The 21,414-nt window shown below is 41.0% G+C and overlaps 1 protein-coding gene across 1 annotated transcript in view; it reads right to left on the reverse strand.

The window, feature by feature from the left end:
* ofcc1 (orofacial cleft 1 candidate 1) overlaps positions 1-21,414 on the reverse strand; it is a 77,882-nt gene that overhangs the window by 50,140 nt on the left and 6,328 nt on the right. The window contains exons 4-16 of the mRNA XM_070853337.1: positions 20,372-20,442; positions 19,819-19,994; positions 16,245-16,349; positions 15,517-15,600; positions 13,051-13,275; positions 12,723-12,820; positions 11,229-11,315; positions 10,874-10,947; positions 9,499-9,619; positions 5,134-5,376; positions 1,715-1,863; positions 1,362-1,476; positions 199-520 (exon numbers count right to left, since the gene is read on the reverse strand). Of these exons, the coding sequence (XP_070709438.1) occupies positions 199-520; positions 1,362-1,476; positions 1,715-1,863; positions 5,134-5,376; positions 9,499-9,619; positions 10,874-10,947; positions 11,229-11,315; positions 12,723-12,820; positions 13,051-13,275; positions 15,517-15,600; positions 16,245-16,349; positions 19,819-19,994; positions 20,372-20,442 (1,870 nt within the window). The remainder of the gene's footprint in view (positions 1-198; positions 521-1,361; positions 1,477-1,714; positions 1,864-5,133; positions 5,377-9,498; positions 9,620-10,873; positions 10,948-11,228; positions 11,316-12,722; positions 12,821-13,050; positions 13,276-15,516; positions 15,601-16,244; positions 16,350-19,818; positions 19,995-20,371; positions 20,443-21,414) is intronic.

Here is a 21,414-nt window from a genome sequence, read left to right on the forward strand (position 1 = left end):
GAGAAAACATCCTCTGTTTAATCTAACTTCTGTCTGTCAAGAATGCCTGTACCCAACCCTACCCTAAAGCACATTCACCTCAGTGGAGAACTGCTGTAAGTGAGGCCTGCCATTCTTCTTATCCCAGTGCTCGTGACATTAGGGTGACATTTTCTCCCCACTGTGGCTTAGTCGGGGGTTTTAACATTGGACCCCTACCTGGCAGAGATGAGGAAGAGCAAGCAGAATCAGCTGACAAGTGGAGAGGTGACCCCCGGTGAGAATGCACCACAGCGGGCTCTCCTGCTCGGTTGCTGTGGCTCGCATGGGGCTGCTGATGGGGGTATAACTGGGACTGGGGATGAATGGGCAGAAGATGGTGCAGCCCCTGTGATGGAAGCCGGGGCTGGAGTGGCAGTTGGCTTTGGGGATGGTCATGATGGACTTCAGGTTGAGGCATGACAGGGGGGTTAGGAGGGTGTATCGATAGGGTGATGCAGGGCTCTGGCACCCGAGATGTTCCAGAAGGGAGTCTTTTTACCTGAAACACCACAAACAAGTGGGAGGTCTGTCTGTGTGTGTTAGAGTCTACATATGGGTTCAGTGAATTTAACCTCTTAATGTTAATGTCATCAGCAGTTATGGTCATATCATTCCATTGCATCACCACTGTTTGTGGGAAAACAGCATGTGTGTGTAATTACACTACAGGTGTTCCTGATCAAACTCATAGCCAACTATTACTATTTGTCATAGTGTGCCATGATGGCATAAAATAATTCAATTAAGACCATAAATGTGTCCAGCATGAATAATGTACATCCTATTGCGCTTCACATCCACAAAGATGGACAAAAATATGGCTATTTAGGTCCCTCAGAAATCAAAGCAACTGCAGAAAACAGTAATGATACAGCAGTAATACAAACAACATGTCACAGTCAAAGGGACAAATAAAGAGACAAACCCAAGACAGAGAGCTTTGTTCTGGCTTTTAATTCAATTAAGATGTTTACTAATCTAATCAATGCATCAGCTCAACTGCATCCGGAATTGCTGGGTAAAGATGTGGTTCTTGTTTGCTCTCTGGGGCCAATTTCCCAGTTTTTTCTGTAAAAGCTTTTTATCATAGAAAATCCAAAAACCCAACCCCGATCTACCCAGGTCCACTATCGTGCCTCCCAAATGATAGGGGAGAGTCAGAGTGAAGGAAAAGATGCACACACACACACACAAACACATGCGCAAGCATGATTCAACATTCAGAACCATTCAGAGCCACAGCACATAATTATGAATATAACATGTAAAAAACAACAGATACGAATCTTCAAAAGAAACATGCATGCATATTTTTCTTAATTGCTCACACAAGCACACACCTGAAAGTACAGGTTGCACAGCCAGTGGTCTAGATCAGTAGAGATGAGGGCTTCAATTTTTTTAAACTGGTCCAGTTGTGTGTTCGGCTCCCCCCTGAGCAGAGGGGTTTTGAACCTGGGTCAATGACACATAACCAGTAATGATCACTGTACAATCACATGTATGATGCATAATGTGTAATGTGCTCAATCTCAACAATTAATTTCAATTTGAAATAATTTCAAGTTTCTTCATCTGACGATCTTCATCTGGTTTAGTGACTTGAAATACTTTTTTTTTTATTTCTCCAAAAGCAAAGTCTCCAAAAGCAGACTGAAGTCCAACAGTCAACTTTGATCTGCCAATGACGCACCTGCCCTGGACATGACTGAGGCTTGGTCCACAAACAGGAAATGCCCCCCAAGCCAGCACAGAGCTCATGTGGCCGCTGTCTCCCGGTAGTGCAATCAGTTGGAATACCAGGACCACGGAGGGGACGACCTCACAGGCTGCAGGTAAGATCTACAGACACACCGGAAGTGACTCACAGTTCCACTGTATGATGAACACACGCTGCAGGCCGTTACAACAAACGTTTGCACACATATGCAGGCACATTGACACACAGTATATACAGTACAGCATCACAGGAATGAACACACATAGTCTTGTTCGACCGCAAAACCAATGATAAACAGACACACAGAGGGTGTGACAGGAACCCTCAGGGAAGCACTTCATCTACATCCTAGATTTGAATCCTCCTTATTTCCGTGTCCTTTACCAATGTATTCTTAACTGCCATTCTTACCCGTTGAACTCAGCAAATTGCCTCAAAGGAGATGTTGGAATGATAAAGACTGGCGGCATCAAACACAGGGCGGGAGGAGAAGTTGAGATTGCCGTTGTGGTCTGTGAGCTGACAGTTACTGAATTTCCGATGCAGTGAGGTCGCCATCAATCAAACTGATGATATTAAGGTTATCTCGCATGAAGCAAAAAAAGTGTTATTGGTTAGCAGTAGATGGCAAATAGATACATTCTTATTTACCCAGAGAACGGTGGGTTTGCTTAAAAAATGAACTGACAGTGAGGTGTGAGCCACTTCATCCATCACTGGGTGGAAATATTTTATCCCTTTATTAGTTGTAATGGAAAACGCGGGGACTTGTTTTAACACATAAATCATGTGTATCCCTCCCACCCCCCTGATAATCTGCTTTTGGTATGCACCTGTGAAATGATGGGTAGTAGTGTCTGACTCAGGACACAAATTTATGGCATAATATCACGGATTATGGATATTGAGGATATTTCATATTATTCATTTACTGTAAGAAATATGACCTGCATAAATAGTAATTTGTGTGCATGTGCAAGTGCTTACATGTGAAGTGCCTGCATGCAGACACGTGCGCCTGTTTGCATGTGTGTGTGTGTGTGTGTGTGTGTGGGAAGTGTGACTGTGAGGTTTGTGAGGCTGGATGATGTGCTCCAGTGGTTTTCTCACTTCCTCTCTTCTCTGTAGGAGCTGCTTAAACCATTAGAAATACCTCGTTTAATTCAAAACAGACTGATGTTTACTCTTTCTTTTTATAAAAAGAGTGCATGTGTCCACAAAAGAATTGAGAAAAAAAAAGTGATAATCATTGTGCAAGGTGACTCGGCTCGGTTAGATGACTAGCTCTCCTTCTTAAACAACCAAACAACAAAGGATTAAAAAAGGGGGGAAAAACAAGAGAAAATTCATGGATCTCCAAACACACTTCCTAGTACCTTTCATCTCTCGTTTCTCTTCCCTTCCTTCTTCTTCCCCCTTTAATATTAAAACATGGTATCTTGTGCATTTACCCAGTTGGTGTGGAAACTGCACAAAGACTATGGGTCTGACTCTTCTCAAGCACTTGCCAGAATATCCAAGACATCTTCAACTGAACTGCACTGTTTCTGTCTAAATCCAAACCCAGACATACAAAGCAAAGGGTGAGTGAAGAAAGAGGGAGAGAGAGGGAGGAAAGGAAAATAAGCTCCTGGCTTCCTCTCACCATCACTAATTCCTCATTTCCTCTTAGAAGGCACTGCAAGCACTCCTGAAATCGCACGCTATAATGTGGGCAAGGGGAGAGAGAGAAAACATCCAAGCCAATCCTGATAGTCTCAGACAAATCTGATCAGCATTTCCACCACTATCAATGAGGACAACAACAACAGGTTTGTCTGTAAAGCACAGCCGAGGGTTTGGCGAGGAAAGGAGGGTAGGAAGAGTGACACGAGGCATTTACCATGCCATACTTAAACCGTTTCTACCTCTGAATTAGATCCCAGGTCCGCATTCAGTTTATGCCAGCTTTTACCCCGTCCTTTATGTTTGATGGGAGCTGGAGACAATATTATCAGGATGCTCTCGCTCAGTGAATACGCCCACCAGCACATTGACAGTGTCCACATTTGCTAAATGCTCCAGCTAAGGCCTTTAGAGTTGCCATCAGAACACAGAGGAAGCCCTTTCTGAGCATGCACAAAACTCCACGGGATCAGGAGGGACACTGGATTTAGTGGCTTCGGTTTGTCTTGTGCATCTTTTGTACTGTGCACACATCATAAATGAATAAACATAAACAGAGATCTTTAATCCACTGGTCAATATGGACCATCCAAAACGAGTATGTGGGTTTTTAAGATTAGTACAGTTTCTATAGAGGATGTTTTCCCTCATATCAAGAGGTTTAGGAAAGTGTTTGTGAAATGTGCATAGATTTCATCTAATGTAATCTGCTGTGTTGTTTCATCAAAAGAGCCAAGTGTGAAAACATGTTAAGTCTTTTATCATGCACTCGAAATGGAGGTTGAGTTTCTTAGTTCTCCTCAAAAATATTAGATTTTAGTCAATTCTGCCTAACTTTCCTATTTCTTCTACTATCCCCCCGATCCAGCTCAACTATGTTACAGATGCTCAAAGACATGTAGAGAAGACACTAAATTTTTCACTGCATTTGTACTTCATTTTCATTCCAATAAAACATTACTTCCTTATATAAATGAATAATTGATCTTGGGTTTGATTTACATGCATGGATTAAATGTCATGTTTGAAAAGTTGTTGTTTTATTCATATGGAGATCCCCTGAGAAAAACCTAGAGGCTGTGTGTGGCACATTTTCATATGCCGTCTTTTACAGCAATATAACTTCTCATAACCCTTTCAATCTAGAAACTGCTCCATCTTCGCTCAAACTGATGAAACCAGGGAAAACAGAAATAGACAGAGGACTCTGGAAATGCTGTGGCAAAAAGAAAACCTAAACACGCAATGTGAATTCTATCATATCAGCGCAGCATGTTTTAGTGTTTGCTTTTATCTGAGGGGACTGTTTGTTTTCAAGATCACGCTTCACTAAGGTTTTCCATTGAATTTCACATCAAAGGCTTTGTCCAAAGTTATTGGAAGTGAGCATGTTTTAATCCAGGGCCCCTCAGTGTCAAAATTGCTTTCAGATAAGAGATGTTTTATATTTATTCCCAAGAATGGAATATTCAAAGCAGCTTCCCCAAGCATCATACCAATAAAGGAGTTGTTATTAAATAAAATTGCACAAATTACAACCCGATTCTGTCCTTTTCTTGTTGAATAAGAAAAAAAATTAATTTGAAAGCATGGTATTTTTGATGTCTTGTGGACTATATTTTTGAAAATGAAACACTATGATTTCTGAACTGAACAGCGTCTTAACGTCACGTATTAGCATGTGCAATTTTCTGCTTTTGCCCAACATCTCATCAAAAAATCCTCACCATGAACAGGCTCTGGTTGATGTGCAGGTCAGTGTCGTAGAAGCGTCCCTGATGCTCGATCGGCTCAGTGGATACCGCCCATTGTCGCTGCTCTTTCTGGCTGCAGCAGGCCAGAGCTGGACCCCCCAGACGGCTGTGAAGGGCCACGCTAACAGTGTAGAGACCCCTGGGTAGCTTATCTCTGGTGGCTCTTAGGCAACATACACACACCTCCACAGGCTGAGGAGTTGTTCTCTGGTTCACCTATAATACACACAGTGCAGAACATTAGATCTAATAGGAATTTATTCTATATTATTTCTAACACGTTTTTCCATAGAGGCTAAGAATCTGTGACTTTATTACTGTTGTACTGCTGTACTGCTGTTACAGTTGTACTAATTGGATGCCATCTCAGACACAGACACAAATATACAGATGATTAATAAATAATCCTCCACCCCTTGATGCATTGCTTGGCTGCAAGTTTACAATTAATGTTTAGAACTTTAAACAGATGTTGCACTAACGTTACCTCGCCAAAGCAGTTTTGTAACTCGATGTGTGATACACTTCCACACTAAGAACAAGTAGAGTTTCCGTATTGTCTCACACCACATCCCAATGAAAAGCGTAAAAGGATAATCTTCCTCTGTTATAGCAAATATTTGTGGCACAAACACTAAAGACCGCTAGAATTGCAGTGAGACGATAGCGTCAGTGTTTGTGTTCATCAACTGTATTGAACTGATGCTGTTACATCTGTCAGTTGGATGTTCCAACTTACCACTGAAGCATCAACTATCACATCACACACCTGTGAGAGAAATTACTTAAACTGCCTCTAGGACAACCAATTTGTTGACATTGTGACGCTACAATGTTGACCACAGTTGGAAATGTTGTCAACAGTTATGTTATCCTATCTACAATCTCCTGCAACACTACTTTGGTACACTTTGTAATTACTGTTTGGAAAAGTGCTATGTCAAGAACGTTTGCTTACTCTGTTACTTATCACTTCCTCACATTATACCACTTCCTTGTGTGTGTAGGTTTAGGAAACTTCTAAACAATTTCTGGGCAACGATTTTCTCTCTCCTGTTTTATTATCTAAGAACTGTAGCGTAGCTCAGTATTGAGTTTTGTGTACTTTGGATTTTGAGGACAAACCTTCAGTTGGAGGAGAATACTAGCTGTCACACCACATGTCAATGTAAGTTATGGACCATGATATATATAATTCCCCACTTTTGGGTGAAGCCATCCTTTTTAACTTCAGGTGTGTTGCTGAACAAGGGAGGTGTTTTAGTCCAACTGCATTAAAGCAGTCATATACTATATGTAAGACAAGCCCAGAGCAGCTGCAGGCTTCCATCTACTAATCACCATTCATCCATTTAGAGGTTAAGTGCCTTGCTCAAGGGCACATCAGCACCCCTTGTTATCGAAGCTGAGAGTGATATTTATTTCCCTCGGCCACATTGGCCATTCCGATAAAGGTTTCAAAACGCCACCCTTCTGGTAGCAAACTCATCCCACCGACCTGCAGGCTACATCAGCCCACTTGTTGTTTATTTGCTTGTTTGTTTAGGTGGCATGTGCCTCTTTTTGGGGGCTTAGGATGAGTAATAGGGTAAGCTGGCTAGACAGTTTAGTTTTTTATGAAACATGATCAGAGAACAATGTATTCAGTCTTTTGTCCCCTATGGCATCTGTTGAACAGCACTGAATGAAAAGGCAATCTAGCTTAAACAGAACCACTTGGCCTTTATCACCAGTTATATGTTTTTAAACTTCAAACTTCAACTTCACTCATCTAGCAGTGACAAAGGTATCTGAAAGACTGCTGGGCAGATTGCCATAGAATTTGATATGCACTTAATTGGTCCCAAGAATGATTCCTGATATTTTTGATGACCCCTTCACCTTAGGTCTACTGATGTAATCAAACCAAAATATCCACTTGTGTACAATTAACATCAAAATCAAATAATAAGATTGCTATCATAGCTGATCCTTATGCATCATTATCTTTCTCCTTTCTTTTCCTACCTCATCCTCTCCTTCCCCATCACATCATTTCATGTCCATCCATGCCTATCCTATCCTACCCTATCCCGTCCCTCACATACACACACTTATTTTTCTCTTATCATCTAAGTTTTTATTGATTTTAAGATTTTATGTACTCAAATTTACACTGTGGTGACCAACTCCCTTGGGCAAATTTTAAGTGTTTGGCAATTAAAGCCCTCAATTTCAATCGATGACATACTAGCACTCAGGGTTTGCATGTGCTCACTCACACACACACATTCATAGACTGTATACACTGTTTGTCAGTATACTGACAATGTTGTCACCCAAGAACCTGAGACAGTTCCTATTCTTTTCACAGACACACACCACACACACATTCACCTAGCAGCTGGTGGTGCCCATTGCTCTGCCAGTATGTGAGGGGGGAAGGTGTGAGCTGAGCCCTGCAGTAATGCCCCTCAATCTCCCCACTGTGAGCATCTTTGCATACCAAAACAACAAAAACAATTTAGGCAGAAGTGAAATTAGTATAATTGGTGGCAAAGCGGTTTAGCCCACACATCTCACATTTGGGAGGAGGTGATGGAGGCCTCCAAACTCCCACACTGGAAAGAGATGTATGCATACAGACTGGAAAGGAAGAGGAGGACGAAGAGAAAGGGAGAAAAAAAAAAGACGCAAATACATTAAAAACAATAGTGGCCAATTTGCACTATGTATGCATTTAAGAAGTATTGTTATTATCTGGCCCACATGCTTGCACAGGCATCGTATGAGACAGTCAAGACAGCAAGGCGAAGGTAAAAGGTGAAGTGAGCCAATTTTCCATATCAGAGGTGGTTTGCTTGCCCCAAGCCTGAGTTGTGCCTAAAGTGCCATAACATTACAGCACTCCTACAGATGAGATCAAAGGCTCTAGCAAGGGATCCTCCGTGGTTTTGCTGGCAAGCCGCCGTCCTTTCGCTGAAATATCTTTTCAGGGCTTTCCACACATTGACTGATCACACAAAATGCACTCTTAATAGAGACAGGAAATGCCACATACAAAAACTTCCTTTCTTTCTAAGTATGGGCTAATATTCAGAGATTAAGCTTTCTCGTTAATTATTTTCATTTTAATTAGTAAATCTTAATTAACAATGAACATTTACCCTTAAAATTTTTTGGCTTCAGAATGAAGGAGGGGGGTGAAGAAAGGAGAGAATAAATATGACAATCTTTTTGGGACCTCCGGGCAGGATTACTGATGCAGGCTGCCTTAGTTATTAAACACGTTCTAAATTAAATGCCTCCATGAATTTTGCACAGAAATATATTTTCATAGTTTTGCATGCCAAATGTGACATTTTATATTTCAGATTCATCTCGCTGCAGTAATTTTAGGGAAATGTCATATAAACAAAGATTTTGTCATTTACCAAAGGAAATTACTATGCGTGGCAGGTTTGGCCATTGCTTTCTCTCTCTCTCTCTTTCTCTTTCCCTCTCCCTCTTTTGCCCCCTATTCTGCCTGTGCCGGTTGTTTCAAGTCAGCAAGCCATAAAAAATCTTTATCTCAGTGAAACACAGCAATTTGGGAGATAATCGAATGGTGACTGGGGGGCACAAACGCCAGTCTGAGGAATTATACCACAATCTCCCCTGCATTTACAACCTTCCTCAAAGCCAGTTGTCACCCTGGAAGGAAAGCCCCCGACTGAAGATTCATTACATCTTTAAGCCAGCACGGTGGCATGGCAGCCTCATCCCCAGATGCAACACAACAGCACACTGCTCCCATAGCTGGTGATGCTACCGCTAAAGCTGCAACATCCTTCTCCCTTTCCCACTTGGTTTTATTTTCTCTCCTATCCCTGTGTTCCCCTTTTTCATCTCCAAAGACTCCTTTTCCCTCCTACTTAGATTCCTAAAACCACAGACACCATCCACACAAAGCAGGAAGAAAAAAAAATCTCCTTTCAGGAAAAAAATCTTTGTATACTGTATAGAAATAATGTCGCTGGATAGTTAGCATTCTTTATGTGGAAGCCTTTTTGCTATAGTGCCCGTGTGTGAATGTGTGAGCTTTTGTGTAGGCAATAGGCATGTGCACATACAATACCCACTGGTGTAATGAAAGCAGTGAAGGAATTCGAAAAACTAGAATATAAGGGATGTGATTTTCACAATCTCCAACAGGTCCCATTCATCACAGGATTTCACATAATTACATCATTTGACTGTAAACATTTCAGGATCAATATCTCCTCCTGTGAAACAACCCTCTTAGAGATGAAGGGGTATGTCACTTCCTGTTTGGGTGCTTTCTGTTCCTACAAAATGCGTGTCTCCAACATATCTTACCTGCCACGGGGGCCGTGATGCTGAGGAGGAGCATTCTGGGAGCTCTGTCATCTGGCCGTATTTGGCCATCGCTTCGTCTTGGCCTTCCCCCAGCGCTCTGAGTGACAGGCTTTCAGTGGCTCTGCTGCTGCATGCACAAACGCGCACATGTATACAGCACACACAAACACACGAGGCTAACCCTGTTAACAGCCACCTGCATTTTGGACTCTGTTGTTCCACTCTGTAGCCAACAGCAGCTCAATCTAATAACACCACAACAAAACACTTTCCACTGGGTCCCTCTCTCTCTTTCTCTCTCTCTCTCTCTCTCGCTCTCTGTCTCTGCCTTTCTCGGCCTTTCAATCTTATCAGTGGTAATGTAATAAGCGGTTGCTTCGCTCTGTCTCCTCGCCACCTCTCTTAATTCCTCAAAATAAAGCAATATCACAGGGGCCCTGGCCTGCCTGTGACTGGGGATAAGATGCTTGTAAAAGGAAGGATAATTCAGCAAATAAATGCTCGGCATCAAAGGCAGGCACTGGGTCTTTCTTTCCTTTCTCTCCCTCTCTCCCTCCTCTCTGTTCGCCTATCAAAAGTATTACATGTGCTTTCATCAGTTCACAACAAGGCACAATGTGCTTCCTAATGCAATTACTCGACCTCCATTAAATCAGAAACAGTGGAAACAAATGAATTACACATTTGTTACAAAAACCACAAGTCAGCTCCGCGTCTCTCCTCTTTTTTTTTTTTTTTTTTTTTTTACTTTCATAGGCGTAGGGATGAAAAAGTGAAATCATTTCTCATTAAATTTCAGGCAGATGTAGCCTTAGGTGATGCATAGAAAGTCTCCCATGTCTAATAGCCACCCACCATTGATATCAGAAGGAATTTACAGGGTTCAAGGCTGTCAAGAGGAGGTCATCTTGCTAAACTCTGAACCACATTCATCTGACAGAGCTGGTGTCCGACTATCACCCACCCATAAAACAACCAAACACAAGAGGGGATACTGATGTGTACAGTAGTTTCTTGATTTTATCATGTCAGCCAGCATGGTACTCCATAATTACTAAAAACTTAAACATGCTAAGCTGGCTGCCCGCGGGGCCCTCGCCACGAGATTTGATGTGTGATCTCTGACTAAAGTGGATGGAGCAAGAATTGATGCGCCTCCAAGCCCAATGACATGGACAGATTTCTCTCCCCTCGAGCCATGCTTCCCACAATGCAATGACCGTCGACAGGAGAAGCCATGCAAAGGACACATGAATTACATGCCTTTTTCGAATGTCAGTGGGAATACAAATGCTTTTCGCACAATTAATGATTAGAGTCATATGACATCAATTGTACATATGGGGAGAAATATGAAATTTGCTGGACTTACCACTGAAGCAGTGTGTCCAGCCTGGGTTGTGGTGCTTCTCTTAGTGCCTCATCACAGTCTCTTTGTGAATGAGGCTCCTTTGAAAAATCAAAGCAGATGTGTTAACCAACAGTGTCAATGTGTTAACCAACATATTATTAATTTCTGTCACTGGCTGTAATGAAATATTACATATAAGCACTTAAGCATTGGCATTTGGTGGGTTTATGTTATGGACAAATAAGAAAGAGTAGAGCATGATTGGATGTTGAGCTTGTGAAATGAACTATAACCAGCATACATTCCCATAGTTAATGTCCTGTAAATAAATAAAAAAAAAACACATCCTTCATACATGTTACAGCACATGGGCCTTTACCTTAACATTCCCAGTGAAGAAGGCCATTAGTCTCTTCTTCCTCTTAGCCCACTCACTCCTCTTCAGTGGTCCTTTCTGAGTTGCTTGCTGAAAATACGTGTAAATACACATACACAGTTTCTTTGGATGCAGCTTTATGAAACAGTGCGGTGCACCATAATGGCAGAATTAAGCACAAGGAGCAACTGTAATGCAATCTGCAGGCAATCGATACTGAGCCAGGCCCTAAAGACATGTAGCGTTTGATGAGTATTTCTGCCGGTTTTACATTCAGTCAGCACATTCACACTCCCCATTCAGACGCATTGACACTGCTAAGTGACAGCGTCTCGCCCTGTAGAGGCTTTGTACAGCAGAATAGAGAAAGAAGAAAAACACTATTATTTTTAAAATAGATGTGAAATCTCTGGTGGATAATGTGCTTTCAATGGGAGGTGGGTGTGGAAACAGTAGGAGAGCGCATACATATTATGGCAGAAAAAGATAACACTGATCCCAATACTGATACAGTACACAGTAGATGCCACTGATTATCCAGTAAGGGAGGATGAGTCAACTGTTGCTGTGGCTTCCAAGTGATGGGGAGACATTGTTGAACCATTTTTTCCCAATTACGTTGACTTTCTATTCATATAATTTGCTACTCCTACTCTCTTTTCAAGTGAGATTATAACTAAAAATACGGTGGATAGAAGTTCTGCATTCTGTTTACACATGCGTTAATGTTTGGGTTTCTTTGCAATCTAGATTGGCCAACACAATGGTAACCCCATGTTCTTATATCCTCTCCCATCTCTTTTCTTACTGATGGAATACAAGCACTTGCTTAGAAAGAAGCTTGAGATCTTAATGCTAGTTCACAATATCCCTGCTCCCCAGTTGGAAAATAAAAAGTAGTCACGCTCTATTTTTCCTGAAAAGACTACAAGATGGGTAAAGAACCAAGGAAATTCAGCTTCTGTCAGAAACAAATATACATAATAATGCACAACAAAGTTCAAAGAACAAAACTGTCTCCACAAATAAATGAATTGTGTGAGGATATCATATGTAGCATAGATTATATCACTGAAATCCATACACTTATTCTGAGCTGAGGATGAATAAGTTATCTAACCTTGAATGCATCTTCTACAAAAAGCAATTTCACATGAGTGCATTCAGCTGAGATTCAAACCATCTGCACTGAAAATGAAATGCAGAAGTTTTATAAAGGTAAAAGTGGAGGGGGGGGAAAAGGTTGGGGACAAAAAGTAGAGCAAAAAAAAAGCAGATATGGAAAGAAAGAGAACGAAAATTAGTAAGCCGAGTATGTAACACACGCGTACGTATACACGTAGGCATGTGAATAGACTAAACAGATAAATGTACACGCACACATGCACGCTCTCTATGTCCATTAGCCAAAGCCACTGATACACAGCATAATGGACATGGCTGATGTGCTGGTGAATATGGGATGATGACACAGATATTCCTCTTTGTAGCCCTGACCTGCTGCAGTGAAAGGCTGCCAAGCGTGATCATGTCAGGCCGCACAAGCTCTCTCAGCTGCTGGGCGTAGTGGGGGATCACCTCCTTAGCTGTGCTCACTGCAAGAAATAATACAGTGGCATCCCAGACCGTATTTATCATTTATATATATATATCATATGTGTATATATATATATAATATTGCCTTAATGATTGATTTCATATTGCGTATGTGCAAAAAAAATATTTTACATTATTATATTATATTTAGTAGTGTAATACTATACTGCCATAATGCCATTCCACATAAGAAATCAAATATAAAAACAAATAAAAAGCGTAGCATTACTTTTTACAGTGCTCTCTCTGCCCATTACCGTCCCCCCTGCTTTGAGTCCAGCCTCTCCTCCCAGCCCAGCACTAGCCCCAGCCTGGGTTTTGGCAATGGTGTGGGCCTGGGAGGGCCTGGAGCCCGAGGCATCACCACCACCATGGAGCAGCAGTCGCCGCTGAAGCACCAGATCACCCGCCTTCACCTCCAACACCTCCTCATCCCTGGAGGCTAGCAGCGTACCTGGAGAGTTACGCATCAGTGGGTATACACAGACCTAGACACACACACACACACAGAGACACACACACACACATGCGCATACACATACTGATGGATGCGCATACTTAACACATCCAGAGACAGACACACACTCACAGAGATGAGCACTGTATGTATATACAGACACTTACGCAGGTGGATAATGATTTACTCTGAAACAATAACATACAATGTGATATTCACATCCACTCTTAAAGCATTTTTATTCCTCATCTTGACATTTTCATACGGACACACTTGGTTCGACATGGGCACTGAAGAAGGACCACATCAGCCTGCTTTGCTATTTTTTTTGCTAATATGCTCGCAGTTGTTTATTCAAGCAATGGAAATATCTCATACTTCATCTGAAATCATGCAAAAATTAGACAAAATGCATGACTGGAATTTTATAATGAAATAAACAACTTGAGGTTTTTAACTGGAGAGCAGATGTAGAGTAGGGTACATAAGGTTGAACTGATGCTGTAGAACTGAGTACAGATATCTAATCTGTTTTTATGCACAGAATCAAAGGAAGAGGTAGTATCTGCTATCATTTAAGTGTCTCTTAGCTCTTGAAGCTAATTTCATGTAAAAAAAAAAACTAAACATGTTTTTACTCAGCAACCTCCATGAGCAAATTGTGAATAACAAGACCGTACATAGAAAGTTTTCTTCTGCATGATACGTGAACCAGTTTCTAGTTAGAAACCGAGAATTCATTACTGAAAGCAGAGAAATATCATCTACAGTAGCTAACCTGCTTGGTGTGTGTGTCTTTTCAGTATGAGGTATTCTTTGAGCATCTGTGTATTCAACGTGTGCAGTCCAATATGTGTAACAGCCAAAGCTGTTATCACTGCCTAATGCTTTTCACATAGAAGCTGATATCAATGCCTAACGCCTTACAGAGAACTTGAATGAATAGAATGCCAGTTCTGTGTTCTTTCATCTCCAAGCCAAAGCAATAGAATTTATCGAGATAAAAAGGAAGAACTGAAGATCTTAGACAGACAGAAGGGATTTCTCCAGGATTTTTTTTTATTGAAAAAAATGTCTACAGCACTGGCCACTGTCCATTTTATTAATACTTTGTCTTATTCATGCTCTTTCTTGTGAAATGTGCACGGTGCTTTGTGGCAGGCTGTAAAAGCAAAGACAAAAGCCTGAGAAGTAGTCACAAAATGTCAGGATCAGTGCTGACATACACTGAGCCGGTTCTGCAGCTGCAAAGAAGACTTGCGGCCTACACCGGTGGGAGGCATCCATACAACAGCATAAGGTGATTGTCTTGAAGTCTATTGTAACTTGGTGAAGTGCTTACTGGCAGTCACCGCAGTTGGACTCCAACGGTACAGAAGTAAGAGCTCTCTCTCTCTCTCTCTCTCTCTCTCTCTCGCCCTCTCCCTCTCTCTCTTTCCTTCCGTGTCTCAGCCTATTGCATAGAGGAACTGTTAATCCAAGATCCTCTTTACTTTTTCTGTGGGATTTCATGAACATTCCAAGACAATGGATGGGGCTGCTAATCTCGGTGGTACAGCTAAATCCGAGACAATGGCAAATAATACGAGCCAGCTAAATTCTACCGTGTTGAAGCGGGCCTAAGCCCATCACTTGTGCGCTGGAATTACAAGGGAGATGTACGTCATGTCAACAGGATCTGGTGCGACTGTCTTCACCCAGAACAATGCTAAGCTTAAACCACCTCAATGTTGCCTGGTTGGCAACATATTTAAATGAAAGTGAGCTAATGAGAAAAGACACGCCTACTGTGAGACTGTGCTTGGAAAGCACTGACTACTAGTGAGGGTCCATTTCTAGTCTTATTCTTTGTTCTATATTAGTGCTGCTTTCAGTATTAGTGGAAATGTAGAGTCTTATTTCTGTCTGGGTTGTTTATTCCACCGATTTGAGCTTTTCCTAAAGATGCTGTGCCTAAAGACTGAAATACTGCATTACCTTTGTCACTGTTTCAAGTAGTAACTTTGGTTATTTGGTTTAATGGTGTTAAAACGTTCAATGTGTTTTTTTATATCAGTATATCACCAGGAAAAATAAGACACAAATGGTTCAAAAGTTGCAGAATGGTAGACTAGAAGTAATGTAATGTAAAAGTAAAATAAATTAAAGTTGAAAAAATGTGTATCCTTATTTCAGACAACCAACCAACTGCTTGCAAATCATCAGTATATGGTAGTACAGTGATATTGGGAGACATACCAGGTATATTTATGAAGGTGTCATCTTCATCCAGCAATGCAGCCATTCTTTGATACAGCCTGTTCTCATCAGCATTCAATATTGCTACAAGTCAAAACAATTATAAAATGAGCACACCTTCAAAGGTGCTAGAAAATTACATGCATTTGTGTGCTTCAAAATTACTTTCTACTTATCAGACAAGTCAATCTAAACCACATCTTAACATGCAAACCAGAGATATTAGCCGTGGCTGGAGAGGGGTGAAAATCAAGTGTATGGTAAGGGGTAATGAAATAGGAGCATTAACATGCCTGTTAGCCGGCCTGTCATCATGTGATGAGATTTGGTTTGGCGAATCCTTTGATATTACACGGCAGTGATATCCAAAAGATACAGGTGAAATGGCTTCTCCATTAATAGCCATGTTTCATTATAACATGCATATTACTTGGCTCCCAAGAGCTCGCTTTTAATAGGCCTACTTTAGAAGGGGGCTGCAAACTATTGATATGGCTCTGCGTGTGTCATTTGACAGGGGAAAGAAAAAGCCACGGTGAAATGAAAACTGACCAATGATACATGACCTTCGTCAATGACAGCGAGTTGGGAAGCCAATCTAGTGATGCCATCACTTGGTGTATTTACATAGACTGTTCTGCCATCACAAATGGCGGCCTGCTACCAGTGATCTCTCTCACCTCACTTTAATGAACCGAGGAGAACTATTATGACAGAGAATGGCATACTTAATTCCAGCTCATCTTCAGCGCTGACCCCAGCCATGCTGCGATGCCTTGGGTCTGTCTGCTCTGCCGACGACGGGTCAAAGTAATTTTGGGCACGTTTTTTTCCTGTGGAAAGTGCGAGAGGCAAGAGAATGAGAAAAAGAGGGGTTGGGAGTTGGCAGGGGGGTTGGTGGGGAAGGAAGGAGGGGAGTTGTACAGGTTCAGGTTAGTGGTTATTAGAAGCACATGAAGCGAAATGTTAATTTTGAAACCCACACTGTCGAAGGGCAGGGGCAGCGGCTGCTACCAGATAAGGCAGAGCCAAGATGAGACAGGAGTACAGAGGCAGAAAGAGAGAACTGGGAAAGAGACTGCTGGGTTTCTCAGTGCACCTCTCCACGGCCTGCGGTGCTCTGGGGCCTAATTAGCATGCCGCAAAAGGTCACGGCAGGCAATCTCTTAAATACGACTGCCATATGTTTGCCGTGTTCAAAAGGAACTAATGAGAAAGTCTACAAGCTCAAAAGTACCTGGAATTTCAAAGACAATACCATCTAAATACTCCGAGGTCAGCGGCCTAGAGGACCGGGCAAGTTTGGAGGAGCAGATCCAAAGGAAAATAACCTGAGCCCATGTCTCATTGACTTCTTATTAGCAATCACTGACCTATGGGTATCAAGTCTGCTCCACAGAGTTTATGGGAATCCAATGGCTCCGGGGTCTTTCTATTAAGGGTACACCCCACCAAGCAGCTTTCTTAACCCCAAATCATTCTCATTACAGGCCTTGAATATTTCACTCCAATCTAAATTGCTTTACTTGTATTTCTCAGGTTGTGGGGCAAAAAAATGCACGGTGCATTAAATCATGTTATATATTCCACACAAGGATCGCCTTTATAGACGACTGAGGGTATCGGCGCTTGGATGCATAAAAATGTGAGTAAGTGTGTTTGCATAGGAGCACCGCTGGCCCACTAGGCCACTACCCAAAAAAAGCTCACTGGGATTCTTTCGTGCTCATGTGAAATATGTGCTAGAGGTTTTCACACTCTGTCCTTACCCTAAGTTAAACAGTCAGACTGAAATACTTATTAAACAAGGAGCAGGCATATGACTCCTCAACGGTGCCATAAATTGACTGTGAAATTCACGTTAAATCCCTCTACATCGTTAACAGAGAGTTTGAACAATTTCTCTGCAAATAGCTCTGAGGTTATGAAACCCTTTTTTCAAATACAAATTTGCATAATGGTAGTGGCTTCGTGGATCGCCTTTTGAATCATATCTGTGATTTACCTAAATAGTCTGGCTGTCCTCCAGTTCATCTCTCTAATGAAAATTCTTCAATTCCCTGTTCTTACATGCACAATATCAATAACTAGCACTTCTTGCCAACCAGAGTTACTGTTAACAAGGGATGAGAGTTAATGAAAGAGTTTGGTAAAGGCCGAATAGATGTGGCACAAACATGGAACGATCTGCCTTCAGATTTTTCCAGTAAAGGCATAGGAGTTACTGAACTGATATGTATATTCACACTTTCTAATGAGAAAGTGTTGCTTATTTTGTGTAAGTTTGTTTATCTAAATCCTGTATTCAGTGCAATAACTGCAAAGATATTATGAACCTATAAAACACATAGCACGTGATACATACAGAATAATACCCTTTTAGACACCGCGCATGTGTACATGAACTTGACACAACCCTGTTACCAGCAAAAACCTATTTAAACAGTTACATTGTGGGTCTGAAATGTATTACATTTTCTTGAGCTCTAATATCAATAAACTACCATATGGCTTAGTTCATTTTGTATGCTTTAAGGGTATGGCAAGTGGCCTAATTTACATTTCCAATTAATAGGGCAAAAAAGAGAGAAAAATCAAGAACTTAACTCATCTCTAATCATCAGCATGCCAATATATTTTCAAGGAAACGTCTATGTTGGTGCACTAAGAGATAGTGAATACTGTTGTCCCAGTAAAACTTTTTGAGAATTAGGGTTAGTTTTGTTTTCTTAATTTGATGAATATTTGTTCCTTCTTTAAATAGGATTTTATGGTGGAACATAACGGAGACATCGCTGTAGTATGTAAAACAATAGGGCGTTATCATCTACCTCTTCTCTGTTTTTTATTTCTTGGTTTTGTTTTGTTTTTGTTTTTTTTTTGATAAAGATATAGTGAAATATGTAGTTTTCATTCAAACTGATCACAAAATTGCAGTACATTTCTGAGATGGTTTTATTATCTACTATCAATTCATAATCTAATCAAAGACAACACACCTATGTGTTTTAAATGTGTTCTCTACAATGTGCATTCTACAATGCTGCATTTCCATCTAAGCCAAGGGAAATTTGTTTTGGTTTTGTTTTTTGCCACATACTTTTTCTACAGAGGTTATTGTAAGCAGAAATTCAAAGTGACCGAAAACATGTGAACAGAAATGTGCAAAAAGTTTGCAGTGACTTTTCTAAAATGGAGAGAGGATTCGAATTATAATGCATCACTTCTCTGCGGTCGATGTAACGGAGTGAGCAATGAAGTGTCCAGTAAATGATGAGTACATGCAGGGTTCCATTGTTCCGCCTCCAGTATTACTCAGTTATCTACAGTTTAACGCTAAAAAGTTACAACATGCAACCCCAAACAGACATTTGCTGTCAGTTATATGTGCCATGTGACCTTACCGATACACTGGACTGCATCCATGTTGTCATTGTTTTCAACACCAAAATAAATGAATATGATACATGATGTAAATATGATATACGGTTGAAAAACAAAATTAAAAAAGACATTAACTTCTGCAATAATTGATTGCTTTGCTAAAGCAAGTTTAGAAAGGCTTTATTAATTCATGGTTTAAATGTGGCATCAGTCTCTTATGTGTTATGTTTATGGTCCGGCTTACTTGACCAGAGAGAAAATATTTTTGTTCATATGTTGGTCAGTTCCACACACCATGGTAAAGTGTAAACCTACCTCTCTTGCATTAATCAACCAACATGACAATAATGGATAATAATTACTAGCCATGCACTGCAAAAGCAAAATAAACCACATTAAATCAAGAATCTAACATGTGACTCATCCCTGACAAAACTGGCACGCTGGCAACCTTGAACGCATCCTAATTTACCATCCCATTCCTCAAGAGTTCTCCCTGACATACTGAATTATAAGGGGGCATATTCGTATGCCTGATTGGCCTTAAGCCGTGTTTCGGGGGCGTTGTGAGTACACCACACAGACAGCGGATCGGCTTGGTAGCGTAGTAGCGTATGTAAATGCACTCTCCTATGACTCCAGCCCACCACAAGGCATGTAGCCGAGAGTGGGAGTCAAGGCTGATTGTGTCGAGGGTACTTCTAGATAGAGATAGAACACCCACTACTGCAGCGTTCTCCAGCGGAGGAAGAAGTTATACGAGGGTTGCTTGTTAGGACACGCTTGTTTTGGAATGCAGGGACCAAGGGCCCCCCGAATGGAGAGAGAGAGAGAAAGAAAGAGGGAGTAAGTAAAAGGTTAGATCAGGAACACATCTACTGTCAACAAATTTGAGTCTAATGAAGAATGAAGCTTCACCTCTTTCTTTGGCAGGGGCTTGCAGCTCCATTTTTTTTTGGTGAGCTGCAAGGGTGCTATCTGGCCTGTCACCTCGAATTTCTCTCCCCAGCCAAACCGGAGGAACGGAAAGCTCGGTGCTTCCTTCTCCATCGAAGGCTGGGTTTTCTATGCCCACCAGAGCAGCTCTCTCCTCTCTCCCTGACAGAATAAGTAGAAACATAAATAACAATACAAACGCTCACATAGAGGGGCAACACAACGGTTAGGTCAAAGTAAATCATTAAAAAAAACAAACAGTTTATTTAATGACAACAGTATTTTTCTATTGGTGATTTCTCTGCCCCAAAATGTTCAAGCGCATCCTCCTCGAATGACACTAAAACACAATTAGGTTAAAATTAAATCAGAATCTTGCAAAGGAGGAGAAAAAAAAGAGAAGAAGAAGAAATGATTAAAATAATTACAAATTGCGCCCTGACAAGCAAGAGCAAAATTTAGCCCAAAGCCATTTGTCTGTAATTAGTTAATTAATCCTTACACAAATTATGAGCAATAACTCATCAAGCAGGACTCACCCATCAGAAATTCAGCCGACTTGGATTTCTTCTGCTTAGGTTGCTGCAGAGCCTTCTGCTGTAACTTCTGGAGGGAAATTGTTAAATGAATAAATTAGCTGCAGAATGAAGATCATCATTTATGATCCGCAACTAACGCAGTATTTTAAATATGGGACGACACTAAAATGTCATTTAATTTACATCGCCGCTAAAGGGGTCAAGCACTAATTGAACAACAGGAGTGGAAAAGAATTTAATCATAAATAGATAAGAAAAGTTGACATGAATGTGTAATGAAGGTCACATTAAAATACTTCCTCCTTGTTTCTAAAATGAATGGGCAACAACGCTCACTCCTGGAAAATTATGCATTTTTACACAGGCTGCATGAGGGTACACAGCATTGGTGTGCAAATGAGTATGGAAATCCAGGCACACTTCTCATTACTTCCATTCACATGAACTCAACCTAAAAAATCCCGAAAGGAGGGAGAAAAATAGTCTTTAAATAACACTGTGTCAGTTCCCTTTGTATTTTGTAACTTATGTTGTAGGTGGTCTACATAGACATGGAATGGAAGGAAGGAGGAGGAATGTATGAAAGCAAGTATGGGTTTCTTTGAAATCAAGAGTATGTGGAACAAAGTCTGCAGTCCCACATTTCTCTCGTTTCTGCGGACGAGCAGAACAATAAGAAAGCTGAGGTAAAAGGCATAAGTAGTTGTTTTCGTTATGGATATGTTTACATAAGAATGCACCATATAAAAGAGCTCTGTTGCTCAAAGCGTATGGAGCTTTTTAAGCATCATTTTATGCAGATTCCAATGATGAACTGTGCTCATGCCCATGAACAGCATGTATTTGTATACAATATTTAATTTCAAAGGCAAAATCAAGGGGCAGAATGAGTGGGGGGCTTATTTCAACTCCAAATGACAGAGCAATTAAAATAGAGAAGGACTACTTCCAGACCAATCTGGTAAGAGGAGTTTTTGTAAATCTGTTTTTACATTCAACAAGCCCTACAGCAAGACATTCATTTATACCACTGAGATTA

This window comes from Pempheris klunzingeri, chromosome 21, assembly GCF_042242105.1.
Source record: "Pempheris klunzingeri isolate RE-2024b chromosome 21, fPemKlu1.hap1, whole genome shotgun sequence".
Taxonomy (NCBI): Eukaryota; Metazoa; Chordata; class Actinopteri; order Acropomatiformes; family Pempheridae; genus Pempheris; species Pempheris klunzingeri.